Source organism: Emys orbicularis, chromosome 23 (assembly GCF_028017835.1).
Source record: "Emys orbicularis isolate rEmyOrb1 chromosome 23, rEmyOrb1.hap1, whole genome shotgun sequence".
NCBI lineage: Eukaryota > Metazoa > Chordata > Testudines > Emydidae > Emys > Emys orbicularis.
This window is the reverse complement of record NC_088705.1, coordinates 8390574-8408454: the sequence shown is the minus strand read 5'-3', so window position 1 is coordinate 8408454 and position 17881 is coordinate 8390574. Positions and strand designations below refer to the sequence as shown.

The window sequence follows — 17881 nt, the reverse complement described above, 5'->3', positions numbered from 1 at the left end:
ACATATCAATGTTCATTATACGTATTGAAAGAGAAGACCCTATTCTACAATGTCTCAAGTTACTTATGGCACTGCATGTGCGCTGTACACAGCACTCAATTTTCAGCTAACAATGTAGATTTTCTTAATGCTTTTAACAGCATCCACCCAGGCTGTATTCAAGATTTCTTACAGTTCTCAAGCTCATAATGATGCTAAGGTCATTTCCAAGAGAATTCCAGGCCCCTTTGCCACTGTTTAGACTTTGCAGAAGAGTGTAAATTCTTTGCTGAGCTCTGCGCTGGGCCTATGCAGCATTTTCAGGTATCTTATTAAAAGGCAGATCCCACCAGTCTTGAAATTATTCTAATTGCCCAAGAAAGCCCTCACAATTCTAAACGTTACCTTTTGATTTAATTCACGCTTCTACAAAGTAGATAAAAAAGCTACTGTTCCTATGGGACTTTTACTCTCTCTCTATTCGCTACTGCACAGCAATTTAACACATACTAGTCCCTGAAGTGCATAGTGCTGGGATGAGTACAATGAAATTGTTAAAACAACCACGTTACTTTTAGCTCCACTAAAACACAGGGAAGAAAGTAGTTGGAAAAATGGAAAATAGAAAAAAGGACACAAGCTGTCAAAAACTGTGTTTTCAAGCTTCCTTTATATTGCAAACAATAACGTGAAATAAGATGGTTATAAATGACCTCACACTGGATTTAACAACCAAGTGATGGTCCAAGTTACACAAAGCATGACCAAAAAGAAATGCATTTAGAAAGGGAAAGCTGATACTTTCTGCCTTTCAACCATCCCGGTCTTTCACCTCAAAATTCACTGCTGGCCTAGCATTGTCATGCCACTGCCGTAGCACCTATCACTGCTGCTTTGCTCTGGTTCATATACATTACCACAACTAAATCCACCACTACATTGTCTTAGATTGTCACCAGATTTAGAATGCCAGAAACATAGTCATAATCCAATGAGCAGACTATATTGAGGTAAATCTTTGCTCAGAAGTCGAAACACTGGGCAATGTAACATACCAATAGGTAAATTCGGTTCCCGCTGCTGTAGTTGGGCGTTATGGTGGAATATGGTGAGAAAAATAATGACATTGGAGGAATAATATAAATACCCCTTAGTATGAATATTCTTGACAATAGTTGATACCATCCAATGATTAAGAGAAGGTCTGATCATTGGAAAACGGTTCTGAAGAATCCCTGGGCACTAATTCTGTTGCTCATTTACCTCATTCATTTAAGGGGGTCAGATTCACTCCTGTGCAAAGGACAATGCCTTTGCATATGTCCCACTTGAAGTCTCAAAACAGGGCTTAAGTAGGATTTTAGTGATACATAGGCCTCATGCCTGAATCACAGGGCTGAATTTCAACCCAGAACAGCCTGGGCTTCAAAGGGACATTATAAACTCTAACAGATAAAACACTCATCCCTAGAGCTAAGAAAATAGCATAAAAATGGTCTTTGAACTCTCTGTTTGAATCTGGAAACAAATTTCAGCCTCTTTTCCAATTTGTTTTAAGCATCCAAACGTGGCTGGTGCAAACACATGTGAAAAGCAGCTTTTTAAAGAGTTGCCAAAAGCCAGTTTTAATTAGATTTGTAACCTCGCTGGCTCAGGGGCTGTCTTTTTGGTCTGTGTTTGCACTGCATACAATGGCGTCCTGGCTCATGACTGGGGCTCCTAGATACTGTTATTATCAATAATAATTCATAATAATGTTAATAGTCCAAGTCACAGTTCATGTCCACCACCCTGATGCAAACTGTGATTTGTTTATTCCGTTCCTGCTAGTCTGTCTATGAGATTATTGGGCCAGATTCTCAGATGGTGCAAATCAGAGGCACACCACTGAGGAGCCGTCCTCCTCCTTCCCCTGTCCTCAAATGGCCTCTGCCCTTGATCAGTCCCTTTTGGAGTCACCGCCACTCACTTTCACTCATGGTAGGTGGCAGATTAGAGAACACTCTGAACTTGTTTGGAAGCACATCCAGTTTATTTGCTACCTCTAGATTCTGGCAGCCACTGTCATGCTGAACTTGGCTGGAACTGAGCTCCCCCTCTTCCTGACTCTAGCCAGGTCTCTCAGGCCTGTGCTGAGGACAGCTGTCACCACCAGAAGGCTGCTGTAAATGCTAAGGTGATAAGAACAGTCAGCTGGCCTAGCAGGGTTGGGGGAGGGGTGGGTAGAATGTTTCATTTGGAAAGTTTGAGGGTCTCTCAATGTCTCTTGATGTGCAGAGCACAGAGCCTCTGCCCTGGCCACAGTCCCCATTGGACTAACCCGTTTTACCACCAAGGTAAGGAGCAGAGAGAACTTCGTCTGAATGGATCCGGAAAGCCAATATTTGCCCTTTCAAGTTCAATATTTACAGAGAGATTTTCTTGTGTGGGTCATTTGAAATGTTTAATTTGATTGCAGATGGCAAAGAATAGCACAGGGAATGTGTCCCTGTGGTGGTGGTGGGGGTTTAAAAAGTGGGTCAAGACAATTTATTGGCATTTAAATTAAACCTGGAGTTTTGACTTCCAAATAGTTTGCCAGGAAAGTATGTTTATTTTGTAAATCACATTGTTTTGTGTTATTAGACCACGCTGAAACACAGCTCGGTGGTATTAATACTAGTTGACAGTGACACGGGCAATTTGATCAGACACCAAGGAAAATAATCCAAACAAAATACCTAAGGGGGAGGAAGAGTATATTAACCAACTACAGGTGAATCTTTGCTGTTAACCTGGTAATGCTCTTAGTCAGCTCCTTATACTGGTACAGAGATTAGGTTAGCAAAATTTTGAGTGGAGGGATTACTGATTTAAAAATAAAATAAAATATCTTTACTTCATTTTCTATCGGTGCCCTTTTAAATCTAATCAGGCCATTCGAGCTTCACGTAGCCAGGGATTAGTCTGTAAGAAAAATATTCCTTTTAAAATAATCTCAGTAATAATCTGACCAGAAACAGTAAAGCTGTCCTGTTCTGAATTAACTGTATTTTAAAAAGGTTGCTCTTCCCTTTTGCAGTTGGACACCTGAGCAACATTGACCCAGTCTTTTAAACTGGGATTTTTCAAAGACAAGGGAGTGAGGGGCCCCACCTTGCTGAAATTTAGTAGAAGCTGTTGCTCAAAGTCCTTCAGGGTCCTTTGAAAATCCCAGCTTCACTTTAGCTCTGTAAAGTTTAATGTAACTCAGAAATATCCTATCAGGACACAGGTTAGGTCTTGAGAGTTTTGGACTCTGGGACGAAGGGCTTGTCCACATGGGGAAATTGACAGGCATAGCTTTTCTCAAATAACTGTTCCACTATAGCTATTCCGGAATAACTCACTGTGTGAACACTCTTATTCTGGAATAGTTATGGTGCTAAATTCACACCCTAACTTGTTCTGGAATAACTTTGCAGTGTAGACAAGCCCTGAGACACCAAAACAGATATGTCAATGAAACACTTTGTTAGAGATATCCTGATACATGGGAGATTATAGAATGACAGAAACCAGGTCAGTTCCCACAGCTGGTAAAGCTCATTCTCCCTCTCATTTAAATAAAATGCAACATATATATATGAAAAATAAATCAAAACTCAATGAAGTCAATGGAGTTGCACCAGGGATGAAATACAGGTTAATATACCAACATATGGGGTGCAGTCATGTATGTATCTAGTTATTTATTTATTTAGCTACTCAGACAGTCCAAAGGAGCATAATCAATGTGAGAGAGAGAGAGATAGCATGCAAGCAAGCAATACTCATACTATACACACAAGGGATCAGCAAGACTTCTGGGGTTCGATTTTCTAAAGACCCAGTTGGATGCTGAGCTCTTTGGAAAACCTGGGCCCAGTTGTGGGAAAATCTGGCCCTTGGGAGTCCAGTGAGACCAGCTCTTCCTCCAGGAGTCTGAGTTTAAAATGAGGGTCAGGAAAATGGGCAAATATCATGCTGCTGTGGCCTGCCAGTCATCTAGGTGGGTTTGCAGTGGATGCATAGGTCCAGGCTCCAGCCTCCGTAGTGGCCTCTTCATGCAATGCCCCCATTCTGTCATGCACTGCAGCAGTGTTGATCTAGGCCAGGCCCTTCACAGGGTTAACCTCTAGCATCCAGTTTCAAATCAATTGCATTTATTTATTTAAGTTATTGAATTTAGTATTGGTGAAGGGGGTCAGATTCACAGCCTCGGGTACTGCAGTCCTGTCTACACACAGGGGAGGAATAGCACATGTGGTGACCATGCTGTCCACAGCAGGTACTCAAATACCACAGTGATGGGCATAAGACCCTAAACAGAACATAAGAGTGCAAGCTTCCTCCACTCTGACCTGGGGTGATCACCTATAGAGGTGAGACACTAATTAATTCCTTGGCCTCCTGCTGAGACTGTCAACCAGGAATCTAAACAGTGCCTTTGCTGGGGAGGGCAGTTATGATGATTTGTTAGTGCAGATAATGTGCTTGTCCCTGTATAAAAGTCAAAAGTGAAGGCAGTCCCTGCCCCAAAGAATGTACAGCATAAAAGACAGACCCAGAGATACAAAATATCCAGGAAGGATTTTTTTTAATATTGTTATTATTAAGAACTCTCACCTTAGAAATGTCTTGCACTTGGAATTTAGCCACTGCTATGGAACAGAACCCTTAAAACCAGAAACACTACAAAACTCCTTTACTACAAGGAAGCTGAAATGATAGGGACAGATCCTCAGCTGCAGTGAATCAGCATAGCTACATTTATTCCACTGGATTACACCATTTTACACCAGCTGCATGTCATAATAGCTACAGACTCCAAACTGGGTGTTAGTCATGCTGAACTTGAGACACAAAATACAAGAGGCAGGAAATTCAAGTTAACTCCAAGTGAAATCTGGATGCTCTGTCCTTTGTTTATGCAGCAGAGAGGCATACCTTCCCTGTACCATAGGGGCAAAGGTACTGATGCTGTAAGGAGCTGAGTAAAGTTGGTTAGAAAACGGACTTTTGCTCCATGGGAAATGCCAACATTTTGAAATGTGTTTTCATTGAATCAGAACGAAAAGCTGAAATGTCAACAGTTCCCATGGAACAGAAATTCTGAAAAATTTCAATTTGGAACCATCAGAACGTTTTGTTTTGAGAAGTAAAACTGTTTTAGTTAGACAAAGTTGAAACATTATAATATAATGTAACTATTATATATATGTGATTAAATAGAATATACTGTATATAAAATGATATAATATTAAAATTAATTTTTACTAAAAGTCAAATGAATTGAAACGATAAAGTGGAAACTAAATGTTTTTACCTTATCGAAACATTTTGACAGTAACAAAATGAAACGAGAATATCAGCTGGGGTCAATCTCTTACTACTTAGAGGTGAATGAAAATGCTCTTCACCTTGGGACTAATCCTGAAGTCAATGGCAAAACTCCCGTTTAGTTCCATGGGGGCCAGAATTTCACCCTTTGGGTTTGGACTGAAAGAAGCAGGTGAGTAGCAGAGCCCGACTGGATTCTCTATCCACGTGGACACAACAGTGGAAGAAGCGCACACTACCGTTATTTCTCTGATTATAGTTTTGCAGCAGGATCACTTAAATGGCTGAACTCTTTTAAACCCAGATTTGATTAGATGTAAGCACCATGCAAATCACTTTCCTCTGTTCACCTTAAAGAGGCATCCCATCCCTGCAGCCCCCGCCCCCCTTCCCAGCATTACCACGCCAGGGATTCATGAACTAGGCACACAGCACCTTTCCCCTGCTTCCCGACTAGCCTCTACATATGTCCTAAAGGGAACATGCAGCCAGGCACAAGAACAGTCAGAAAGCTCCATCTGCCTCACATTGGTCCCCTCCTCCTGACCCAGTGGTTGGCACAGGAGAGCAGCAGGTTAGGAAATGCAACAATAATACCCTGTCGCAGTTCCATGTTATCTTTCTCAGCAGAGGCTTTCACTAAACTTTTCCCTCTCTGTTTATGTGCTAAATGTGAGTCGAATCCCTGACTGTCTGGAACGATAGTTAGCATCCATCTCCCCAGTTCTAAATATAACCCGATTGCTCAACCCTCCAGAAACCTGATCTTATGTCTAAGTGTAATAAACAGCCCTGAGGTATGTGTGAGACATAGATGCTGCAGCTATTTCTGGCCTGTAACACATCTGTAACCCAAGCATATGGGTCTCTCTCTGCTCACCGAGTAGGAGCTGGACAGAAATAGCCAGGGTACTGCAGGGTCTCTAACTGGCGTGCAAGTTAAATTTTGTCTGGGAACAATTCACAGGGTTTGGGTTTTGTTTGTTTGTTTTGCTTTGGCCTATATTCTAAAAATTACTTTAGTCAAGGAAATGTGTGGTAACAGGTTGGTCTTATCAAAACACTCCCTGTTATAATCTAGTCCCCTAGCCCCACTGTTTTTCTACTGTAGATGGCCAATTCATTACTACTAACGCAGAATAAAAGTGGCTTCCAAATGTTCCTTCGGTGTCCACAGGGTGTGTTTAAAGTCTATCCCAGCATTTAATTTAGAACAGGAATAAAGATCAAAATCCTCAACGCTATTTATGTCCTAAATCAATGGGAGTTAGGTGTCTAAATATCTCGAAAGGCCTGGGCTAATGAGACTATGGACTTCTCTGCTGTAGCATCTTCTACCCAAAGCATTCACAGTGGGTTAGAAATATTTATTAAGTTTCTCAACCCTGTGAGGTACTTAAATATTATTACCCTATTTTGTAAAGGGAGACATGGAGGAACAGGGGGATAAGGCCTTAGTTTTCAAAAGTGGCCACTGATTTTGGGTGTCCGGATGGAGACACCTTGGAAGTAATTTTCATTGGTGCTGCGGATCCACAACTCTACTGCGAGCTGTGGGTGCTCAGCGCCTCTCAAAATCAAGCCCAATTTGCCCAAGGCTGGGCATTCAAAATTACTGGCCATTTTGAACATTTGGGCCTTGATGTTTCAAGTTAGGCTCCCGAAACCTGAGGCACTCAAAATTAGTTGAAGATGTAGGCCTAAGTGACTTGCCTTAGGTCAGGAAATCAGTGGCAGAGTTGGGAGTGGAGCCCAGGTGTCCTGACTCCCAGCCTCAGGCAGGGCCAGCCCACAACATTTTGGCACCTGAGGTGGGGAGCTCAAATGACGCCCCAGCCCCCACACCCCCTCACTTGGGCCAAAATTTTGAAAGGTCTCAATTCTGCCTTCTTCCTGTTCTACTCCTCTCATGGTACTGCTCTGCTACCTACCCCAATAATGGAGAACTAACAACTTAAAATGCCTTGTTCAAAAATTTTAAGTAACACTTAACTTTCAAACGCCTGAACAGCAAATGTAACTTTTCTTGTCTGCATAGTAAACACTGGCATTTTTATCTGTTTGAATAATCAAAGTGGGCTTTCCGTGCCTTCTTGGTCGCAAAGATTTGAACTGCTTTCTGAAGGTCCATAGTATGGGCCAGCTCATGCTCTATTGAAATGGTTGCAAGGCCGACCAGCTTCTCCTGTGTCATTGTGGAGCGTAGATGTGTTTTTATTAACTTCAGCTTGGAGAATCTGCGTTCTCCACTGGTAACTGTTACAGAAAATGTTAGAAGTATGCATAGAGCAACAAAAGCATTTGGAAAGAGGGTGGTCATCTTATTTGTGCACATATATTCCAGAACAGCCTTTGGAGTTGATCCTGCTGAAATGTATCTTGAAAGAGCTTTCAGTTCATCACCTAAATCAATCGCATCAATATCGCGCATGTCATCATGTGTCAACACTGTCTCTAGTGCCCTGCATTGCTGGTGTAGGTCTTCTTCAGGTATAGTGAGGAGTTTTGGAATATCATACAACATCCCAAATATACTGCTGTGTTCCTTGAGCTGCATGAAACGTTCTTCAACTGACTGTATTGCACAATCTAGCACCCGGTTAAAGGATTCAACTTTTAATTGTTGTTTGGGGGTCTCTTATGGGATTATCCCGTGCCTCAGAATCAAAATGTCTTCTTCTTCGGTGACTCTTGTATTCTTGAATGGGTGGGAAAATAGCTTCAGTGTGAAGTTCCTCTGCCAACTTCTGTGCACTCTTCAGAACGGTTTGAAATCCCTCATCTGACCGGTAAGACTGTAGGTATGACTCTGCTTTATCCAGTAGTTCCATTGCTCCAGATATATCAAGGTCAACACCTTGGAGTCTCTTGCTTACAACATTTATTTCAAACAGTATGTCATGCCACAACACTAAGACACACAGAAATTTGAAGTTATGTATGTTTCTGGTGATTCCATTTCCCTCTGCCACTGTTCTCCCAGGAACAGTTCCTGTCATAGCATCCTCCATACTGGCAACTATGGCATCATCTATCTTCCCAATTTGGTGTTTGATAGGCTTTATCGCCTCCACTCGACTTTCCCATCGTGTGGCACTCAGTGGTTTCAGTGTCAGAGAGGATGTTCCCAGATGTTGCTTCAAAATTTGCCATCGATGAGTTGATGCAGAGAAAAATACATAGATGCTTTGAATTACATTAAAAAATTCAGCAGCCTCACTAGAAGCTGATGCTGCATCACTCACCACCAAGTTCAATGAATGAGAACTGCACGGGACAAAAAAAGCTCAAGGATTTAGCCACTCACATCCTCGCTGGGGCCGGAAGGCTCACCGTGAACATTTGTGTCTGTGTATCTTGGGAGAGCTCCTTCCTGCTTAGATAGAAAAGCTTCCTTTGCTTTCTTTTTTTTTCTGAATGCTGCCCCAGAGGGGCGTTTTCTTCTTTCACTCATGACTGCTGTTCTGTACCAGCTATAGTGGCTCTCCACACTCAATTGAAGGGGACAAATAAGCAGGCTGGTAGCAGGGCCTGAGTGAGGGAAGATATCAGCGTCTTAAGGGCCTAACTGGCTCCTACTACTCCTGTTCTCCTCAAGTGGGTTCAGGGAAGCAGCAGGAAACAGGAAGCTCCCTGAGAAGCTGGTGTTAATCAGTCCAGGCTCCTGGGGGTGCTAGACAGGTACATAAGAGACTCCTCCTCCTCTCTCTCCTTGCAGCTCCTGCTGCTTTCTGTTATTCCCTCTCACCTTTTCTCCTGCCTGTCTGTTATGTCTCTTGTGCCCTCCAGCACAGCACTCCACCTCCTTCCTCCAGCACAGCACTCCACCATCTCTGTGCATCTAGACAGGGCCAGCTCCAGGCACCAGCAAAGGAATCAGGTGCCTGGGGCGGCCAATAGAAAGGGGCGGCACTCCGTCAGTTATTGGGGTGGCACGTCTAGGTCTTTGGCGGCAATGGTCCTTCACTCCCTCTCGTCGTCTCCGGCGGCAGCTCAATCGGGTTCTTTTTTTTTTTCCCCTTCGCCGCTTGGGGCGGCAAAAAAGCTGGAGCCGGCCCTGCATCTAGAGCAGAGAGAATACATATGCACCAGCAGCAGACACAATTTTCTACACTCTGGGTCCTAGTGGCGCCCCCCCCCCCCCCAGTCTGGCACCTGAGGCGGCCGCCTCAGTTCGCCTCATGGTAAGGCCAGCCCTGGCCCCAGGCCTCAATCCACTAGAGGTAGGTCAAAAGCTGATGAGATGTTTCCATTCCGCTTCCTTATCCAAAGGGAGTCTTTCCACTGACTTCAAGAGCTTTGGATCAGGCCCCATGTGCCCTCACTAGAGCTGGTCGCAAAATGGATTTTATGTCCCCCCCCGAAAATGTCGAGATTTTGAAATTTTTCATGAAACAAAATTCCCAATTGTTGTTTTTGTTTTGGGTCAATCTAAACATTTCATTTACATTTCAACCCTTTTAAAAGATTTTTAAAAATTTCTTGTATGTAAAATAAAGTAAATGTCTAAACAAAAAAGTCAGTTTGAAATGAAACATCAAATCTTTTCATTCTGAACATGTCTAATCAATGTTTTCAATTTTTCCCCTCAATTTTTTTGTCAAAATCTATATGATTTTGAGGAAGAAATTTTTCTCACCAAAATGGAATTTTCTGATGGAAAATTGTTCTGACAAAAATTTCTAACCAGCTCCACCCTTTGCCTATTCCTGTAGTATAGCCATTGCTTAGCGATATGTCTTACATAGCAAGACATCTACAGTACCTCTTGATACAGTGTCTTCTAACTTTTCCTGTCTCTGTAGATCACCATCTGTCGCCAACCTCCACTGAGATGGCACCCAAGAAGAAAAATCCCAAGAAGAACAAAGTGGACAAGGGCGAGGATCCCCCGGCCCATGTGATGGTGGAGGACACTTTGCTGGATATCGATCACCTCAACCACTTGAATGGTCTGTATGAAAATGTCTCCAATGGCTTCCGCTGCACTGCCACAGAGGTCAGGAACCCCAACCATGGAGGCAGCCTGCTGGAGGAGATGAGTCAAATGCGCCAAAAGCAGTTCCTCTGTGACCTCACCATTGCCACCAAAACCAAGTCCTTCGATGTCCATAAGCTCGTCATGGCTTCATGCAGCGAGTATTTCCACAGCCTGCTGAAGAGAGATCCCAACTTGCCACAAGTAGAACTCAACGATGTCTCCCCTCTGGGCTTGACCACCGTTATCACTTACGCCTACACCGGTAAGCTGAATCTCTCCCTGTACACCATTGGCAGCACCATCTCAACTGCCAGCCGCCTACAAATGCGTGCTTTGCTCAACATGTGCAGTGACTTCCTCATTCAGGAGATAAACGTAGAGAACTGCATGTATATCGCCAACATCTCGGGGACGTACAACCTCAACCAGACCAAGGACGCCACTCGAAAGTTCATCCAGGAAAACTTCCTGGAGTTCTCGGAGACTGAGCAGTTCATGAAACTCACCTTTGACCAGCTGAAGGAGCTGCTGATTGATGATGGTCTGCAGATCCCAAATGAGGTCATTGCCTTCCAGATTGCCATGAAATGGCTCGAGTTTGACCCTAAGCGAGTCACATATGCTGCCAACCTCCTGAGCAACATTAGATTTGGCACCATATCAGCTCCCGATTTGGTCAACCATGTGCAACCAGTACCACGGATGATGCAAGATCCTGAGTGCCACAGGCTGCTGGTGGAGGCTATGAATTACCATCTGCTCCCTTACCAGCAAAATACCCTTCAGTCCAGAAGAACCAAAATCCGTGGAGGCCAAAGGGTGCTAGTCACAGTTGGTGGCCGTCCAGCTTTGACCGAGAAAGCTCTTAGCAGAGAGATTAGCTACAGGGACCCAGATGGAAACTGGAACAAGATGGCTGAGATGCCAGCAAAAAGTTTCAACCAGTGTGTCATTGTGATGGATGGGTTCCTCTATGTGGCAGGAGGGGAAGATCAAAACGATGCTAGGAACCAGGCTAAGCATGCAGTCAACAGTCTGTGCAGGTAACAAGAATTTCCTCAAGGCAAGACAGTTCCCATGAGAGTGCATTTCAAGTACTCAGTTTACAAGCCTGTGGCTGCATACGTACCTGCCACAATCATCAATGGGGTTTGAACCTGAGATCTCAAATGCAGGCCTCTATCACATAAGCTAAAGGAGAACTCCTTTTGCTGTGCATGAGTAATAGGTTGTTATAAGCTTTGGGCCTGGCCCTTAGGGACAGATAGGATTACACGCATTAAGCAACAGCATATTCTGTCATCATTTTTTCTGAGGATATTTTTCACAAGGATAAATGAGCAGGAGGAAAATACAGGCTAAACCAATCAGAAATATCTATTATACACACATAGCTCCAAGAGCAGATAGAGTGAAATACTGCTACGTTAAGGACTATCCCATCAGAGAAGCAGTGTAAACCAGAAGAGTGGGCACTGGAGTGGGTGACAAAAGACCTGAAATCTATCCCCAGCTCTGCCATTGATCTGCTGTGTGACTTGGCCGAGTCACATTGCCTCTGTTTTTCCTCCCACCCTTTGTCTGTCTTACCTACTTAGATTGTAAGCTCTGTGGTGCAGGGAACGTCTCTTACTTGTGTATGTACAGTTCCTAGCACAACTGGGGCCCTGATCTCAGCTGAAGCCTCCAGGCTCTACCATAATACAAATAAATAATAAGAACATCCGTTATTTAGTCAGACAGTTAATGATACAGGTCCAGAAAGCAAGAGCAGCTTTCATGTAATTTCTCTGCCTTTTTGTGGCCCTTCAAGGTTATCTTTTCTATTCTGGCTAGAGATTGCTCAAATCTATATATAAATTATCAGTTTCCATTCTTTAGCTGATTCCGAGTTTGGCAGAATTAGCTTAAAAAAAAACTAAATTCACCCTCTGTATAATTTCTATTGTTTGTCTTCTTTCTTTCTTCTTCGTTGCATAGCTTAAGTGGAGGGTTTGGGTTTCTGGAAAGTTCTTATGAAACATGTCATGGGACTGTGCGGGGATTATTATTAACAGAGGAGAACTGTAACCCTGGCAACACCAAGTGGAGAATGTTGTTGAAAATCCAGACACACAGTTGGGGTTGGGCTTGCACCCAGGGATTCAGAATAAAGAACGTGGATGCTACGAAGGAAAACCAGCACAGTTAATAGCATTTTGCCTCCCAGAAATCTGTGTTCAAGTTTGCCTTCCTGACATGAGTTTATTGGTCTCAGTCTAATCCCTCTGAGACATTGTCCCCAGATCACCAAACCATCACAGAGTTAGGACCAGTTGCTAGCCTCTGCCAGGGAGAGAATGTGAGAAAGAACCCCCTCACGGGACAGATGTCAATCATGTCTTCATGCACTACTATCAGGCTTTCAAATACTACAGGGATGAGGACAGAAGAACCCCTCTAGAATAGAATAGGTCTAAGGATTGGCTTGGAAGGGCTTCTTATAGGTCAAGATACAGTGCTAGAAGCTTTTGGGGCTCAGGATTGGGAGGGCAGGTTAGCCTAGGTCAGGAATACACAGGGGATACACTGCAGGGCAAGCAGCATGTTCAGAGCCTGCCTGGCCCAGGCCATTCACGACCACTGAATTCATTCAAAAGTCAATAAAACAGGGGACGGCCCCTGCACCATGTATTTTTCCTGCAGCTGAGAAAGGCCTCAGGATTCCACCCGTCAGGTCTCCTCCTTTCTATTTCTAGCCTGTATCTTATTCAGCATTTCTGGCATTGCCAGACTGCCCCTGGGATTGCTTTCCGGGTACAGTAACAGCAATGCCATCTGCCTGCGGGGGCTCAGGTTCGCACGGCAGCAGTTTGCCTTGCAACATGTGCTCAGCTTTGCGCTGCAGGGGCACGAGGGGGATGTGATGTAGGATCTGTGGCTTGAGAGATGCACGAAGATCAGTAACTTGTCGTTGTCAAGCAGGGGTAGAAGGGAGAGATCATATGTCCCCAGGGCAGGTTCAGAGCAGCCCTCCGCAGCATGGGATCAGGGGCTAGGTAACAGCTCTTCCTTCTCTCCGCAGGTATGATGCTCGCTTCAACGCCTGGCTGCACTTGGCCAGCATGCTGCACAAGAGGACTCACTTCAGTCTGAGCGCCTACAATGGTCTCCTCTACGCCATCGGCGGGCGCAACGCCGAGGGGGTCCTGGCCTCCATCGACTGCTACATCCCTTCCACCAACAGCTGGCAGAGCAAGGCCGGCATGGAGATCCCTCGCTGCTGCCACGCCAGCACGGTCATCGACGGCAAGATCCTAGTCACCGGGGGCTACGTCAACAACTGTTACTCGCGCACCGTGTGCAGCTATGAGCCCAGCACAGACACCTGGAGAGACCGGGCTGGGCTCAGCACCCCCCGGGGCTGGCACTGCGCTGCCACCTGGGCTGATCGTGCGTACGTCCTAGGGGGCAGCCAGCTGGGCCCCCGAGGTGAGCGGGTGGATGTGATCCCCGTGGAGTGCTACAATCCTGACACAGGCCAGTGGAGCTATGTGGCGCCCGTGCCCACTGGGGTCAGCACGGCCGGGGTAACGATCCTCGACGGGCGCATCTGCCTAGTGGGTGGCTGGAATGAGAGTGGGAAGAAATACCAGAAGTGTGTGCAGAGCTACAACCCGGAGCTGAACGAATGGGCAGAGGAGGAGGATCTCCCCGAGGCCACCGTGGGTGTGTCCTGCTGCACCATCACCCTCCCGCACCAAGGCAGCAAGGGATCCAGGACTAGCTCAGCGGCATCGGCAGCGGTCAGCATCTAATGGAGGAGCCGGGGGCTAGCATTTCCGCCTGCAGCTGGGGACGCAGACAGAGCTCAAACCTTGCCTCAGATTGCAGGGGAGCTGAGATCAGAAAGCACCGAGACCTGGGAACTAAGCAATGGCTCGTTTCACAGCGGTAGGAGAGCCTGTGGAGCAGCACGATCTAGCGGTTAGAGCAGTGTTTGGCGATCTTTGACATACAATCTAATGGTTAGCACAGGGCCCTGGGAGCTAGAAATGCCTGGATTCTTATTCCAGCTGTGAAACGAAAGCCCTCTATGGCCTTAGGCAGGTCACTAGCCCCCCTACACCATGGGTAAAATGACACTGACCGCCACTGGGAGGAAGCACTTCAAAGCTAAGAAGCCTTATGGACATGCTCAGCTTTAGCATTGTCTCTGCTCATCTCTATGTCTGATCCCCTCCCTCCTCAAGTCAGAGGCCTCCCATCTCTTCTCCAGCCCACCTGCACTGCAGTTAGCTGGGGAATGATGTGTGGCTGGTGGGGGTGAGTCCTTATCTGACCAATTAGGTGGCCGAGAGCTGCGGCCACCACTGGCAAAGCAACCTTAACGTCTAACCCCAGTGTTACCCAGCTAGCCGTTGTTCCTGCGATTGACTGGTCCGTGAAGCCACTGCAGGGTTTTCTCCTGCACCACAGGGCAGGGTGGGTGGCACATGGAACATCCCCGTGTGGCCAGAAAAGCCCATATTCCTTTCAGTGACATGGGTAGACTCCATCCTCTCACACACCTCCCCCCTATGGACTGCAGATCAACCCAATCACAAGCAACCCCATCACCCTCAAGCAAGCCAAGCCCTAGCAAGACAATAGAGAGAGAACAATAGAGTCCCTATGCATACTGCCAGGGTTGCCAGATTCTTTCCATTCTCGCCCTGGTTTTGTCTCCCATCTAACCAGGGAAGCCAGTGAGATCTGACAATGGGTCAGCGCATCCAGATCCTGCTGACGGTATCAGGTAATGATCAGAGTATGTGAATCAACACAGGGCAGGCAAAGCCCCGCCGCCCCTCACCGGCTTCAACTAGAGCTTCAGGTTTGCCAGGAACATGGTCTGGCTCATTGCAGACAGTCTGATGTCAGAAGAGAAGTTTCCCAAATCTGGTCATTGTTTAACCAAATTTATTCCCAACATTATGGATAAGGGAAGACAGCTAATTCTTTAGGTAGCGGCATTTCGGATTGACGTGAAACCCCCGTACAAGGCACCTTTTAGCTGTAGACAATGGCTTAATTCCTTCATGCTGCAGGATGTAACAAGGAGACAAGGTGGTTCCGTAGTTACAGTTGGCAGTCAGGAAATGTAACTGCTGTTGGGACTCAGTGAGTGACTTTGGGCCAGTCACTTCACTCTCCTCCTCCTGTTTCCCCTTCCGTAAAAGGGGGATCGTGGGAAGAACGACCCTCCCCCGGAAAGCAGTTGGAGATCTTCAGCTGGAAGATGCCATAGAAATGCAAATTGCCACCCCTCTCCTCCCAGCAAGCAGCCCTGCAACTCATGTCACCCCCTAACACAGCTAAAAGGTAAATAGGGTTTCCTCCCCTTCTTTCAACCTGTCATTTTTAGGAGTGGGGTTTTTTTTTTTTGCTTTGTCAGGGTCAGAGTTAAGGTTAGAATGCCACTGCACCAACTCTGTCATTTCAGTTTGGAGTTATTCCACGGTGTCCTCAAATCTCCTTGTTCTATCAAGGCAAGTTTTGAGCTCTAGGGAAGCGTTTGATGGACTGTCTGCATTTCAGGCTGTGTGTCAAGGTGCCTATGAACGCCCGTCACTTTAACTCCAAACCACAGCTGCTAAGCAGGGCATGAGGCACTGAAGCATCCAGGAAGGAAAGGAGGATTTTGATCACCAATCTGGTTGCAGTATAGACTGTACCAGAGCTGGGTACAAGAAAAACAAACAACAAAAGAAAACATACAAATAAAGTGGAGTTCTTAAAAATCAAAAGGAAGAAACATTTGGGTAGGACAATGGCACGGGGGGAGAATTTAATGGACGAGAAGTTTGCATTGTTGGATGAGAGGGTCTGTATATTGTGAATGTGTTTGGGAATGAGGGGGCAGGGTGTGGTTTAAAGGGCTGTACTGTGCTAACTCCTTGGTAGAGCTGTCACATTTCAGTTAAAAGCACAGAATTCACCCCCTACTAGAACTGTAATAGCCCCATAGTCCATTAAGCCATGCTGCCTACCAGAGAGCTGCAATGCAATTAGAAGAGCTGTAAGCTGGAGAGAGAGAGGCAACTTTCCACCCTCCTTCTATTAAGTAGCACTTTGAGTAGTGCAAGTGGAGCACTGGAACAGTAATTAAGGTGTGACATGCAGCAGCACTGAGACGAGATTGATGCCTATTTCCTGGCCCCGGTCTAGGACGTGGATCATCCTGTAGATTTAGCTACTGCCTCTCAGGGAAGTGGATTACTTCCGCCGACAGAGAATGTCCCATCGGCCTAGGTTGTGTCTACACCGAAGCACTGCTGCTGTGCCACTGTAGCATTTCTATTGTAGACAAGCCCCATGTCTCTACTTAAAATGGTACAGCAGAACAGCTGCAGTGCTTCAGTGTAGACACTCGCTACAGTGACAGAAGGGCTTCTCCCATCACTGTAGTTAATCCACCTCCCTAAGAGGCAGTAGCTAGGTCGACAGAAGAATTCTTCTATCAACCTAGCACCGTCTACACCAAGGGTTAGGTCAGCTTCACTGTCTCTTGGGGCTGGTCCACACTACCCGCCCAATTCGGCGGGTAGAGATCGATCTTCTGGGATCGATTTATCGCGTCTCATCTGGACGCGATAGATCGATCCCAGAAGCACTCCCCCGTCGACTGCGGAACTCCTGCTCGCCGAGAGGAGGAAGCGCTGTCGACGGGGGAGCCTGCCTGCGCCGCGTGGACCCGAAGTAATTAAATTTAGTTCGATATAGGAAACGTCGACTTCAGCTACGCTATTCTCGTAGCTGAAGTTGCGTTTCCTATATCGATCCCCCGCCCCAGTGTGGACCTGCCCTTGGTGTGTAGATTTTTCACACCCTTGAGACACACACATGCTGATGTAAGTTTTCAGTGTAGACTAGCCCCGAGTCTTGGGTCCTGTCTATACAACCATACAACCCATGGGGCAGCCAGCAAACGTCTCTGCGCCAGCCATTCTAAGTTTGGTCTTGTTTGTTCAGGCAGGCTGAAACCATGTTCAATGAACCACATTACACTCCTAAACCCTGGCCAGCCCTTTAAGGGATTGCTGCTGTATTAAATGACACAGAGGGTCAGGGAAGGGACAGCCAAGATAGACACGCAGAATAGTAAATTTAACTGCACTTGGTCATTTTTTCAACCCTAGCTGCCAGATGGTGCAGGTGCCTCTGATGGGTTTTCAGTGGAATTTACACTTGAAGAACAGCTAAAGCACTTACCATACGTTTGTTTCTCTATCAACCAAACGAGCCACTCCACATTTTTCCTTTCACAACTCTGTTGCTGCCAGCATTGGCTCAGTTCACTAGTTAGAACACTGACGACAATGCTTTCCAGGATACGTAGAAAGACAATCTTCCAAAGGATCTGATGGGCGTCAAGCCAATGTATTTGATAAGCATCGAGCCAATGTATTAGTTACCAGTAGTACAGAGCAAGTGGTGCCCGGGAGTCCGAGTCAAGCGTTTGCCTCATTTGTGAGCTATTCACTGTTTCGGGGGCACTAGAGCTGGGAAAGAATTTGTTATGGGTACAGAGAAGCTGCAAATAGGCATCAGGGAGTGTTT

General features: G+C 45.9%; 1 protein-coding gene across 1 annotated transcript; it reads left to right on the top strand.

Moving 5' to 3' along the window:
• Positions 1-2206: 2206 nt before the first annotated feature.
• On the top strand, positions 2207-14097 carry LOC135893899 (kelch-like protein 31). The gene is made up of 3 exons (XM_065421860.1): positions 2207-2315; positions 10125-11343; positions 13365-14097. Exons 1-3 carry the CDS (start codon positions 2207-2209, stop codon positions 14095-14097), a joined length of 2061 nt encoding a protein of 686 aa, XP_065277932.1.
• The last annotated feature ends 3784 nt before the right edge of the window (positions 14098-17881 follow it).